This window comes from Anopheles merus, chromosome 2R, assembly GCF_017562075.2.
Source record: "Anopheles merus strain MAF chromosome 2R, AmerM5.1, whole genome shotgun sequence".
In the NCBI taxonomy this organism is placed as follows: domain Eukaryota; kingdom Metazoa; phylum Arthropoda; class Insecta; order Diptera; family Culicidae; genus Anopheles; species Anopheles merus.
This window is the reverse complement of record NC_054082.1, coordinates 1,390,948-1,404,899: the sequence shown is the minus strand read 5'-3', so window position 1 is coordinate 1,404,899 and position 13,952 is coordinate 1,390,948. Positions and strand designations below refer to the sequence as shown.

Here is a 13,952-nt window from a genome sequence, read left to right as displayed (position 1 = left end):
CAAAGCCATTTCTTCGCCGGGTTTTTGCTCTCTCGCACACGCTTTTGCTGCTGGGCTTTGTCAATTTTTCGCATTTTCTAAAACCAGCAGCAGCAGCGGCGCAAACGGTACGGTAAACAGTTGGGAAGAGTGAAACTGAAATCCTTTCCACGCTGCCGAACATCATCGACAGTTTGGTGGATGAGTTGGAGTTTAGAACGAAGAATGGCGAATGGAAGGTAAAACAAGACGTACACGTATTTTGGTTTACTCGCCTCGAAACACTGTTCGGTTTGAAGCTATTTGCAACAGTTTCACAATTCCCCCTGGGAAAGCTACAACATGAGCAACGGAAGAGGCAAACATGCTGCCTTTCACTCCACTCTGTGACAATGGAAGCGCTTTCGTCTTTTGGAGCTTCCAGCCCTTTTCAACCAATTCGAATGCCTTTCAGCTTCTGTCAACGTTTCGTTGCGGCGCGGTAGTTGCCATATATACAATCTACTGGATACACTCGAGCACTTGCTCGAATCATTTTGAGAGACTTTAAGGTCTCATACTCTTCATTTCCCTTACTCGGCGAGGGCTTCCGTGTTCCGTCTACTGGCTGTATCGAACAATGCTGGAATCGAAACTGGTTTGCTTGCCGGGGTGGGCCAACCGAGTTTTGATTTTAGTTTTCCGGCTCCCGGTTTCCCTCGGGAAATAATTTCATTTTTCACCTCCCCATACCGGTGAGTGTGCACGATGAAAGAACCAAAGTGGAGATCTGGGACTGATCGACCCAGAAGTGATGACCCAAATTTTGCCAGAATTTCACTCCAAAATTCCCCTGCGGAAGTCGATCAAATCGAGGTGGAGAAATAAAAGCGCAACCTAAGCAAACTGACGGGGGAAAAAACCTAGAATGCGAAAGTTGCCCAATGAGGCGACGGGAATTGGGCAAGAAAAAACAACTTCCAATAAAAACTATCTCACATCAGGGCGGTTTGAAATGAAAGCTTGACTAGAGTTGGGTCACGCTGATTGTTTGGTAACCAGCAAGGCAAATTTAAGCGTCCCAGCACTCTACCATGTGACCGCAGAGAAGGAAATGTGATTGTATACGATAAAAAATGAAATTGCTTGGAGGGATGTGGAAGCTTTTTTTAGTCAATGTTCGGTGGTTGCCGGACAGAAAAAGAAATTGGTATACAAAAAAGTTTGTCCAATAGACGTTTCTGACTGAAAAAGCTTCAGTAAATGACAGGATCCCAATCTGAAAATGAGATTTTATCGGCAGCAACTAGCAAAACCAACTAATCTTGGAATAAATGTTTTATATAGTTTGGTCAATGAAGTGAAATTTCATTAAAATAATTAAATTTCCCAATTTAATTTGAAAACAACAAACAAACCAATATCTGACGTGTTTGAATGAGTGCTATTCAGGTGTAAATAACTAATGAAAATCGTTTGATATGTATTTCAGGGTAAGCTTTCCACTGGAGCGTCATACTCATCCCGGACTAGAATAGGACCCCTTTTCGGCACCGTCCGGAGACCGCTGGCGTCGGCTGTGCAGCTCGATAGCCTCCTCGAGTGTGTTGGGCAGCGTGACGCCGGTCGTTTCGGGAAACTCCAGTATCAAAAAGCCCGACAGGACGGCCACCGAGCCGAACAGCACCATCGGCAGCGGTGCCCAGAGGGTCTGAAGCAGCGGCATCTGGGGGGCCAGCATGGACCCGAACCGGCCCACCATCGAGCAGAAGGAGATGAAGCTCTGGCGCAGGTTGGTGGGGAAGATTTCCGCCGTGTAGATGTAGAGCGTGGAGAAGGACAGCGAGATGGCCATTTTGCTCATTAAAAACAGGCTCACATTCAGCCAGGTGATGTCTGAAATCGGAAACCGTTCGATGAGTGGTGCGCGAATAGCCTCGGCTCAGAACAGGGGACTGGGGAATGTGTCTGTTGGGGATGGGACGGACGGGATGAGCATTTCAACGAGCTCTGCCTACCTTTGAGAGCTGTCAGCGCCAGCAGGCAGAACAGGCCGGACAGTAGCAGCGAGCCGCATTGCGTTTTCCGGCGGCCGAATCGATTCAGTATGAAATTGATAGCCAACGATGGGGGTATCTCGGCCAGCGTGATGAAGATAAAATTACTGTACTTGTCCCCGGCCAGCGTGACCGAGTTGAGTGTGAGCCCGTAGTACACCATGGCGTTGGTGAACCAGCAGAACGCACAGTTGGCGATCCGCAGCAGCAGTCGCCGGTGCTGGCAGGTTTCGCCGACCAGCTGGAGAAAGGTTTTGCGCTTCCCACCGTCAGCCGCCTGCTCCGCGTCGAGCTTGGCCCGCTGCTGCAGGTAAAACTCGTCCAGCGTGCTGTTGGGCAGTGGGGGACGCCCGTTCGCTTTGGCCACCCGTTGCAGGATGTTTACCACATCCGATTGCCGGTCCTTGGTGAGCAGCCACCGGACGCTTTCGACCGTGGTGTAAAGCAGCGGAATCGACAGTACGCCCGGCACGAACAGCACGATCAAAAGCGTCCGCCAGTCGCGGAACGTCATCGCCAGCAATCCGAGCACGGCTTCGGCCAGCGCATACGCGACCAGTATCACGCTCTTCACAATGACACGCAACCTCGGCTCGACGAGCTCGAGGCTGAGGATGAACGCGGTCGTGTAGCTGGTGGAGCCAAACATTGCCTCGACAAACTCGAGCGTGATGAAGGCACCGTAGCTGGCGGCAAAGGAGCGTATGATCGCGAGTACCGCACCGACCCCAACGCACAGCAGCAGCGTCCAGCGGCGCCCGAATCGATCGGAAATGATACCCGACATGGCGAGCGACACAAACTGGCCGATGCTGTGCACGGTACCCACGAGCGTTACCTTCCAGAGGTTCTCTTCGCACGTTAGATTGAACTGGAATGAAATAGCAACAAGAAAAAAAAACACGTATCAGTTCATCTGATAGTTATGGAGAGTCAATCTGGTATCTGCGCGCATTTCCTCACGTCGTTCACGATGGTCCTTTCGGTGGGATCGGCGTACACGAACTCTGAGCACCGTTCGATGGCACATTGATTGAAGCGAGCAGCATCGCACACGGAATCCTCGCTTGCCGGTATCACGTGATAGCGGTCACATTTCGCGGGCAGATCTGGCTTCCCGTGAAACGGCACCGCGTCCCGTAGCCAGTCCGGCCTGTACAGCGCCGTAGTGGATGCATTTTCACACGCAGGAATGTGGCAGCTGTGAAGAGTGGAAGGTTGTAGCGTAGCGTTACGGATGCTGCCTGGACGGCCCAGAAAGCACCCCCCCATTGCTTACCGATAGTGCAAGTCGCCGGCGGTAAAGACGTAGCAAAGGTTCGAAAAAGCGGTAAAGATGACGGGCAGCAGCAGCAGCGTGCACTGCCAAAGCTGAAACGGTCCGAAGTGACCCACTTCCTCGAGCAAATCGTCCAGCTCGACGCGGTCCGGCGCCGATGCCGGTGACTTTGACATCGTGCGCGGCTACTGCTCGGCTCACGGCACAGGCTAGAACTAATCGGGCCATCGGGCGCACCAGATACGCAGCCGCTAACACAAAACTAGCCGCGAAACACCTGATAAATCTTCGCCCGATGTCGTACGATGTACGCGCGGTCACGCAGACACCCAAGACGGCTCGCGGCCGCATGGTTTACTGTTCCGCGTGTCGTTGACTTATCAGCTGTTGTTGTTGTTATGATCGTGTCAATGCGCCGACGCACAACAACACACCACGCTGATGCCGATCGCCGGCAACCTTCACCAACACTCGCACACACAAACACACGCACATGTGTGCAGCGGCTTCCGCTTAGCTATCGAAAACGCGCTCGTGGATGGAATGGTCTCTGTAAGCCTGGTGAGAATACCTTGTAGAAGGAAGGTATTCCCTCTAGCGCGTCGACACAATGTTGAGCGAGACAAATGCGGTCTGGGTGGTGTCGCTCGGTAGATAAGTTTATCTGCGGCACAGTCAACACCCCATTCAGACGGTCGGCAACCGCGAGATGTCTGACCTTCTGGCATGACTTGCAGGAAGCGAGCAAAGAGAAGACACGCGTACGATACGGCCTGGGCGTAATGCTATCGGACCTTTTTGAGGAAGGCGACTAACACTGTCCAATATCGAGCTGATTCTATTTTATGAATATGATTGCAGGGTTTGATTAACATCGCTCTGCTTGTGGATTGCTCAAGTGCTCGTGTACGTGAGCGCATGCGAGCTCAACCCCAAGCCGCACTGGACGAAGCCGAAGTTGTTGGAAAGTTCAATAAACAAACGGCGAGCTCGTAAAAGCAATGCGTACCGAGCGGAAAAGGCCTCCGATCTGATGAAGTGTTGGTCACCTTCTCCACGGCCATTTTATGACCTTCTTCAGAAATGGAAAGGACGCTATCCGGTCTGCGTACGTAATTCTTCCCATCGCAGGAAAAAACGGCCTCTGGTGGGGTTGCTTTTTTCCTGCTTCTTCCTACTGCCTATCGACTAAAACCATCGAACTAACCTTCGACCACAAGAAATAAATCATTCTACCTTCTCCCCACAGCGGCGGTGGAGTCTATCGTACCGGAAAAGCCCGGAGCGCATTTAGAATCACATCGGTCCTTTGGGTCTTCCGCCCCTCCCCCTGTTGGCCCCCTCCCCGACACAACCACACCTTTCCCACTCCCAAACAGAGGAATTCGCACGGGAACGTTTCCAAACTCTCCGAACGTTCTTGTCATGTATAGCGAAAGGGGAAGAAATCGAATGGAAAGATTCCCTGGTTCTTCCTCTGCTTTCGTTCATTGCGGCCTATGGACAAACGAGATGAGAGGCATTCCCTTTTTTTCTGCTCTCTGGTCTTCGTTCCGCTGGACGGTGAGGTTTCTTTCAACGCCGGCTTTCGGTGACATTAGGTAAACCAGGCACGATTTTCCACTTTTCCGTCACATACGACCACTCACACACACACACACATCCCGTTGTTGGACGCCGAACGCCTGAAGCTCACCGTCTATCTGGCCGGTCCGCTTGTGACATTTCATGTTTTTCGTCCGAACGTTTTCGGAACCACGGGCCCACGGAACAATTCGTCCAGCGGACTCAGATGTCAGATAAATTCGCCACCATTTGACACATCGACATAGGCACATCCACCCTCGCTGGGCAGTGGACATTTGGGGGCGGGTTCGGACTGCGCTCTCTTCAAATAGAAGTGTGAATTTATGTCCCGCAAAGTGACGCGTTTTTTTTCTTCATTCAGCCAAGTCACCATCGATCGATTGTTTAGCCGGCGGCGGCTTCACGATCTTGGGCAATTGTCTGTTTGAAGGGCACTCACGGTTGGCCTTCGAAGCCGGCTGCTGGTAACATTAAGTGTCCTTACACCTGTACGAAAGGAAAGCATTTAGCGTTTTTTTTTTTGTTCAGCCCATTTTGCCCAAACTCACCTCAACGGACATTGTGTGGAGTGCACACGTGCAGGCACTTAATCGAATTGTTCAATAACTTCACGCCACCGGCATGACATTTCATGCGCATCGAGAGCACAATTTAAACAAAAAAACCCTTACGCACTTCGGTCCTTCCCAGACGGTGGTCGCGGTTCCATTGAAAAATAAACGAGCTGGCACCCGTTCCACCCCCGTTCGCGCGTATCGGCAGCGACGACGAGCAATTATTGAAGCGCAGATCGCGCAACTGGAACGTGGTGAAACAGTTGGATAATGGGTTTCTTTATGGCTTGTTGAATTTGTCCCCGATTCGCAATCGCAATCGAAGAAGCAAGGCATCCCTTCGCTGACTGTTTGCCCCGCTGTTGGCACGCGGGCACGGGAACACTGTGGAAAACAACAACCTGTGGAAATGTCACAACAACCGTGTTTCTGCGGCCTGCGGGACAAAATTACTTTCTCGGTGTGTGTTTCTTTATTGAGAAACATGGCATGCTATTTCCATTTCTTTTATATTTTCATCTATTTGCTTTGCTGTACAGTCTCCCCAAGCCCCCGTTCGGTTACAAAGTCGTCGGTCGCCTGATGGTCTGTGTTGGGTGGGCCGCCACCAGAACCTTGTCACGATCGAAGTGTAAAATAATCATTATGCAAATGCAGCCGGGGAGAAGAAAAATACACGAAAACACACACACACACACACACAAACGCGCGTCTGATTGCAAGCGTCCTTGCCGGAGTGAAGCCGGAACGCTGCCGCTGCGGTACCCGTGAACGACAGCGAATCGCTGATTTCATGATCCATCTATACTCGAACGTTGTGTTTTCTTGTAGACGCTCGATCGATCGACAGGCACCAGGCGTCCTTCGCGATGTTTGCCGAGCAAAGTGGCAAAGGGGCTGGGGTCGGGGTGCGAATCGTTTGCCGCTCGTCATTTGCCGCTCGTCCGTATTGGTTCGTTTAGCGAAACACTTTGCTCGAACACAACATTGTTGCTTGGCCAGCGCCAGCTCTTGCTCGAGGGCGGGGACGCCACTGCAGCCAGTAAATATTATTATTCGCCTCGTCTGTTTATTTTTTGCGCCATTCCGCCATTCGTGAGCTGAAAATGAGCGTTTGCCAAGCGATGTTTCTTGAGTGACAAGACCCCGTACCTTGTCGAGGAAAGCGAGTTTCTTTTACATCCTCCCCACCTCCCTACGGTAACACGCCTGGATGGGTGTGCTTTCAATTGATGAAGGTTGGGGGGAAAAGTTCCACGCCCGAAAGCAAGTCGTCGTCACCGGGAATATCGGGCGTTTCCTCTGGCTGGCTCGTGTGACGAAGTACGAGCATAAATAAAACCATTTCCCAGGACTGTGCGTGTGAATAATTGTTGCAAAGCGGGGCCGACATAATCACGATAAAACGAAAAGGTGAAGTGGCTTACCTTCTGGGAAAGCGACAAAGACAAACACCGGGTCCCTTTTTTCTGGAGGGACGGTATAAAATTTCACCAGATGACGTCGTAACGCCGGTGCGGGGCGGTCGGATTCGGGACCAAGGGACCGACGTGCGGCAGGAAGATTTGAGGTAAAACTTTGCAAAACCCCCTGACCCACAACCCTCTCCCCCACCCTTGGCCAGGCGTTTTTGGGGCCCTTTTGTACGGGTGAGTGTGTGATTGTGGTGTGGCTGCCCCCCACCAACGGCGCAGATTCCGGCGGTTGTGTCGGGAGGGCAAGAATTGGGCTGGCTGCGGTTTGGGTATTTCTCGCGGGAGAAAAAGTTGTTGTTAGAAGAGCATTATCTCGTTACAATTTCGGCGCATGTTTCTTCGGCGCTGGCGGGACGCAAAACTTTTCCATCCCATCCCGCCCAACAAAAAGGGGTATGTCGTTTTGGATTTACGAACCTGGGCTGAACTTGAGAAGTGGCCCCGGGACCGTTTGCGTAACAGTCATGGCTATATTTAATTTACATGGCGGCGTTTTTCGTACAATGTTTACATGTTCCCGTACTGGGCGCGCTACACACAATTACCATTTTCTGTCGGTGTGTAAATTACAGCACAAACGAACGTCACACGAGGCGCGTTATGTTATCCTTCCGCTCGCTCCGTTTGATGCGCCGAAACTAGCATGGGAACACGCTCATTAACACGAATGGATGTCAATTAACGCAATACTTTGCGCATCAACCTTTTTTTCCATTTCAACCCGGGTGGTGGTGGGGAGACATTAATTGAGGTGATTTTATTACAGCTGGAAACAGTGTGCACAAAGTTCACAAAGACAAAGGGAGAGAGAGAGAGAGCGTTTTTAATTCGCGCCATGTGCAGTACACAAATTAGGACTCATTAAAAGCACACGCACACACACGGCGCAACCGTACGCACCGAAGCGGACTTTGGACTTTGGTTTTGGCAAAGAGAGACGGCTGTCAATCAAGTTGATGTAACCCAGCTATCATTATTTGTGTGTGCGACATGATGTAAAACAATCAAAATATTTTGAGCTTTTGTGTCATTGCCGGGCGCGCAAAAACTTAATGGAGGCATGGATTTTTGCGCATTATTTTACGCCAGAAGCACACTTCCACAAAGCAGCGCGAGCAAATGCGGAGTAATTAACACGAGCAGTGGAAAGTGTTCGGTTTTTTTTTGGTTTTCGGTCGTGCAAAAAGAAAACTGCAGACTCGTTGTTGTTCGTTCCGGTCTGATTTGTGCCATTTTCTTTCTCCTTTGATTGTAACGAACGGCGAAAGGCAAGGTTTGGGTTTCTTGGGTCTTTACAAAAATAGACCACCATCTCGCTATCAGCGGCGATCTTGCTGCTGCTGCTGCTGCTGCTGCGAAAAAAAAGAAAACTTCAACAACAAAGGGACACAATCCCTTTTCCACTGTTTCGGACATGGTGTTTCTTCCGCGAAACAAACAGTTTACTTTCTCTTCGGTTGCACATTGTGTCCTACGCGCGGTGCTGATTGTCTTACTCGGTTCGTTTGCAGGATCTCCGCTTCCAGCTGAATTAATTTGAGTTCTACGATTAATTATCATCGTCATGCTATACCTCTGGCCCGCGTTCTCGAAATTGTTCGATACTTGCTTTGTGTTTGTGCGCGTCCCATCCCGACCGACGTTCGGTTCGCCTTTGTTGTTTAGTGCTTTCGTCCCCGTCCCCGTCCTGGACGCTCCATTTACGCGGCGCGCATTTTTTGAGTTATGTTTCACTGTTGGGACAACCGTCCGCTGGCGTAAGTTCACACAAAGACATAATTTTTCATTTATGAAGCTTGATGGATGAAGCTGTAGCATGGGCAAAAGAAACCTTTCTCTCATCTCCCCTCGAGTTCCCTTTATGCCGAGTGCAACAAAGCAAATCCAACTTTATTTATAAAAGCTTCATTCGTAAAAGGGACGGTTCCATTTTTCATTCGAAATGGAAAGTTTTTGATCAATAATGTGACTGCTGCTGAATATTCTTTTCTTACGTTCGTGTGTGTGTGTGTGTGCCTGTTCCTTCATTACACTGATGCATAATTGGAAGCTGATGATGGCTGTGAGAATTTGTCAAAACTCCAACCAACACAACACAACCAAGCAAAGCATCCTTCTACCCGTTTCTGGTTGATATTGCCTCCTTGAGCGATTTATTTCATTCCATAACTCTTCCGCGCTTCCGGGCGACTACTGTGCTGCAGTAAAATCTGTCAACGAAACACAAGTCAGTCAAATCGGAAGCGCTTTCTCGTGCGGATTTTTCCCATCAAACCCCAACTGGCGGTGGCCATAAAACCCGGATAGGGCCATTCGCTGGGGGCGGTAAGGGCGGCCCGAGAAACGCCGCCCCGAAAACGTCACCGCAGCCAGCTCACTATAAATAACGAGAATAAACATACAAGCGAAGCATATTTATGGCGTGTGTATAATTTTATTATTCAATGATTTATTTAATGGACCCCCGGCTTCCGGCAGTGTCTGCGATGGCTGCTTCTTATCAGCAAGGAATGGTCTTTCGGGTAGTAAGTCGCCGGTTTTATTGTTTAAATCCATTTCCTGCCCTTTTCTGCCTGCTGGTGCTGGCGTCTGGAAAGGGAGTTTATGGGCGTAGCATCAAACGATCCGATGGAGCAGTGCGGGCAGCTCCGGATCAATCCGATCCCGTTAGGGAAGGTGCAAAAGCACTGGCAGAAATATCACACACACATGGACAACGCATGTTGTACAACGACTTTCCTGCGAGAGGATATTTTAATTTGCATCAATTTGCCATTCGCAAAGGTAATTTAAATCGTACGCATGTTTGCTACACTGTAACCATGCAAATGTTTACACATTTCGGTTACAGTTCCGTAGGGCCTGTCGGGGACGATGCCCAACCATCGGCTCACGAGCGTGTGTGACGTGGGACTTGGCCGCACAAAGTCAAATAATCACAAATGCCATAAAAATCCATCCCCTCGACACCCGAGCACACAAATGGGAAATGTCATTAACGCAGAATAACGCGGGAAGCTAATTTCAAACACGAAACCCACCGGACTCACTAATGAGTGATCGCAATCAAACGCTGTTACCGGGTTTGGGTATTGCGGACAAATTTGGGTTTTGCAAGGAACAAATTTGCCATCGAAGCCAATCTCTTTCATGTTTTTGCCAGAGATTCGGGCCGCCGCCCGGCCGCCCAGCCTCCCGCAGCGAAACGCTAATCAACTGCACACGCGAGCGCAGTCGGTGGAAGGAATGCGCTGCTCACAGCTCGTCGCCCCCTCCCACACCGACCCCGTCCAATTAAAGCCAATAAGCCAGCAGTCGGTATCGTATCGTGGTTGCCCCGGGGGCAGGATGTGCCAAGTATCAATTGCACCGGTGCACTTGGGTTGGGTGGGTTCGGGCGGTGGGCGACGTCGAATGAATTTTCAAAATTTGCGTTAATGATAATGATGAGCCAAATCAAGAGCAGTGGAGCAGTGGCGTTTACCGCGTGCGGCAGGGGAGATGACGTACTGATGACAATAATTGTTGGCGCTTATTGTTTTGCGTGAAAATTGCGTTTAGAAAGCAAACTTCACACTGCCCTTTGCACTGCCGGGAACGGGAACGGGAGTGGAGGTGGTGCACAAATATTGCCACATGTTTTTACCTCCAATGGGAATGCCAGACACACATGTACACACGCGAATGAGCACAGATCGAGCGGTTAATAGCAAACGCACTAAACAAATCCGCCAAAGATCCTGCCTGATTTGGTTGGCTTTATGAGCGGGGGGTAGGTCTCAATGATTGGGGCTTTTCATGCCCAGTTCAGCTTTGTTTTTTTTAGTTGCGAGTACTGAAATTAGCCAACATCAAACACACACACACACATACTGTCAGAACACTACTAATTTGAGCATACAGTGCGGATCCCGATCATTATCATATTTTGTGCATTTTAGCTCGGTTTCAGCTAGGACAATGTATGATTTTTAACTAATAAACTCAATAATTATTTCATGCCTTTTGGGCGTCAATTAATGGTGTTGGTTTGTTTTGGGGCGAGCAGTTCCTGGAAAGGCGAATGCTATAATACCGATTTTACTGTGCGTGTGAAGCGTTGGAGGCGTGTGAAGTGTGTTTGAAACTCAATCAGTAATTAGTGGATGTAGGTTGGGAAAATTAATCAATTTTCATAAAACGCTCCGAAAGGCGGTTACGGGTAACGGAGTGATGAATTAGAAACAATGTGCATGGGACTTGGTAGAGATTTTTCGCGGAGGTGGTTTGTTTTGAGTTGGATGATCAGTATTGATTACTGGTTGTATTCATGGAATACTCCGAAATTTAGAAAGCATATGAACAGGACTTTTGATGGAATAATAATTTAGTTTTCTATATACACTGCAGTAAGTACGATTTGTGTTCTGTATTCTATTACATTAGGGCAGGGCATATCAAAAACAACTTTTACACGATACGGTTGCATTTGATGAGAGCGTTCCGGCGAAGCGCGACACAAAATGAAACAAAATGCAAACAACAGTTTCCAGACTAGCGCAATATGTTCCCATTACTGCAGGCAAGCGCTTGTCGTTTCGGAACAACTAGCCCAGCCATAAGTGAGAGAGAGAGAGAGAGAGGGAGAAAGTGCGAAGGAAAGAGAGCGAAAGAGTGGCGGTGTAGGGATTTTGTTCGCCCGAGTGTGCACAAATATTGAACGAGGACTTTGGACCGACGCTTCTGTAACCTTTTTTTTAACCACTTTACCTCCCTAAAGCGACGAGGGGACGAACTTTTACCAACGTTTGCTTTAAGTCGCGCTGAAACAAAGTCAAACACGTCAACCGGGGATTTTACGGTAGCGTTGAGTCTGCGTCGAATGGATATACGCGGCGGGATAGAGGGAAAAAGGGCATAAAAACACACACACACACACATAGACACTTCTTGGAAAATGACTGAAGCTCTCTGCAGGAAGCAGGAAACTTTCCTACCGGAAGCTGATGCTGGAGCGGACCAACAGACACGGGGAGCGCTGTAAAATGTAGGAAAAACGATCAATGCGCTTTCTGCGGGTGACTTACCGGGTGTATCGTATAGCTCAGGACGGACAGCGGCTGGAGTGAAAATTTGAGAAAACATCCGACCGAACGAACGTTTGCTTCTGCATAGGTAAGCATTCTAGGGTGCATGCTTGCGGTGTGCCCTGTGCAAAGAAAGAACCCAAGAAAAAATGGGAATTTTCGGAAGGTGTATAGTGGCGCCATGGGAGGAAAACAGCATCAAAATCCCGTGTTGTTGAACGGCAGGGCTTTGCACCTAAGTAAGTCATTACACATTTCCGCCGGGGCTCGAGGATCCTTGGAGCTGCTGTTCTGTTGGTTTTTAAACAGTATCACGGCGTGCATGGTACTGTGCTCCTGCTCTGGTGGAACCGTGTCTTCCAGAAATCTCAACCGCTCCCAGTTTGTTTTGGTCCGTTGCTTACCGCCGCGTGGCCTTTCCGCCACGTGTAGCCTCGACATGAAATGAAATATTCATAATTAAAAAGGGTTCTCACATCGTTGCCGGGGCCTGCAAGCGAATGAATGTTAGGCTGGAGCTGCTTGGTCTTGGTCTCGGCACTCGTCCTCGTACGGCCTGCGGGAACAGGCCGTCGCTGGTGCAAAACATGCATGCAAAGATGTGAAGTGTCAGATTCGCTGTAACGCGTCACTCCTTTAGCCTCGAGACTTCCCCTCGGAAAGATCAAAAGCCCTCATTTAATCACTTGTAATGTTTCATGTCTAACGAGAATCCTCGCCACACTGCTAGTTGCCCCACAGTCCTCGCTCCGGTTGCGGCCGGCGGGAGGCTCGGAAACCCCGGAAACGGGAGGGTGCTTTGTCGTGGTAAGCACAAACACTAACCCTACCTGGATACGATAATGAGCCGTTGACGGACAGAGATAGGCCCCGTCAAGCGACCGAGTGACGTTGGGACGTGCTTGACCGAATAAGCTGCCGTTTGATCAGCACAGCCGGGCGTTCTGGAAGTTCCTCATTCAACACATCACCCTGCGGGCAGGGGCTTGAGTAAATGTGCTCCCGGAAAGCTCCTTAAAGTTTGGAGAACAATGAAAAATACAGGTGCCTAGTAATGAAGAAAGTTTCGTTGTTTGTTAAATTAAAAACACCAGTCTTAAGGATCGCTGTTCCCGATGACTCGAGAGAGAGAGAGCGCGTCATGGTCTCACTTTATATGAGTACTTTAATCGATTTCGTGGAAATCCCCGGGGACAGCCCTTATAACAGCTCGTTATAATAATGTTTGTAACAAGGATTTGTTTCACAAAAGGCATGAATCGTTTCATTTCTTTCTGAGAATTGACTCATTTCCAACGACGAAGAGTGTAAGTGATACCCAACAAGTTCTTAATTTCACATCAGCACACTGTGGAGATAGAGAGAGAGAAAGCAGGTTGCGGCGACGATGGGCCAGTTCCTGGGAGCAGGACTGAACACATGATCTGATTGACAAATTCCTCTTACTTCACGTACGGATTCCTCGGCACGGCCCCCCACTCATTCGCTTTCCACTCGGATGAACATTACGCGACAGTTCCGAACGCTCTAATAAGGTCCAGTGGCGTAGTGTGGGGTATGTTGGAAAATCCTTTTCGAATACACCACACCGAATGGGTCGAGGGACGATTTTCTCACGAAGCTGTGCTCCTTACTACGTAAAAGCACATCAGGCCGTGCCGTGGGGCTTCGCTTCCGGACAAACCCAAGCGGTGGTAACCAAGTGGAATGCTTCCCATACGGGACGTCGGCTGGTGCGGTTCATTACAAAGACGAACCACAGTAATCCTTCCCCCTTGCTCCATCTACGCAAAACCCTTCCTTGTCTTCGGTGGCGTTGATTGAAACTCATCAATGTGACCTTCGTCATGGTTGTGATGGAATGCGATGAATTCGTCACTAGAAACAGAGAGTGCATGTGTGTGTGTGAGTGTGCATGTGTGTGAGTGTGTTTCATCTCGACGCTGGACCAAAATTCGTGTGGATAAATTGCCACC

The 13,952-nt window shown here is 49.6% G+C and overlaps 1 protein-coding gene across 1 annotated transcript; it reads right to left on the bottom strand.

Moving 5' to 3' along the window:
- Positions 1-1,383: 1,383 nt before the first annotated feature.
- On the bottom strand, positions 1,384-3,669 carry LOC121587948 (organic cation transporter protein-like). Its single transcript, XM_041905337.1, has 4 exons — positions 3,295-3,669; positions 2,979-3,216; positions 1,977-2,886; positions 1,384-1,854 (listed from the first exon to the last, which is right to left on the bottom strand). The coding sequence occupies exons 1-4, from the start codon at positions 3,468-3,470 to the stop codon at positions 1,478-1,480; spliced, it is 1,701 nt and encodes a 566-aa protein (XP_041761271.1). The 5' UTR covers positions 3,471-3,669; the 3' UTR covers positions 1,384-1,477.
- Between the last annotated feature and the right edge of the window lie 10,283 nt (positions 3,670-13,952).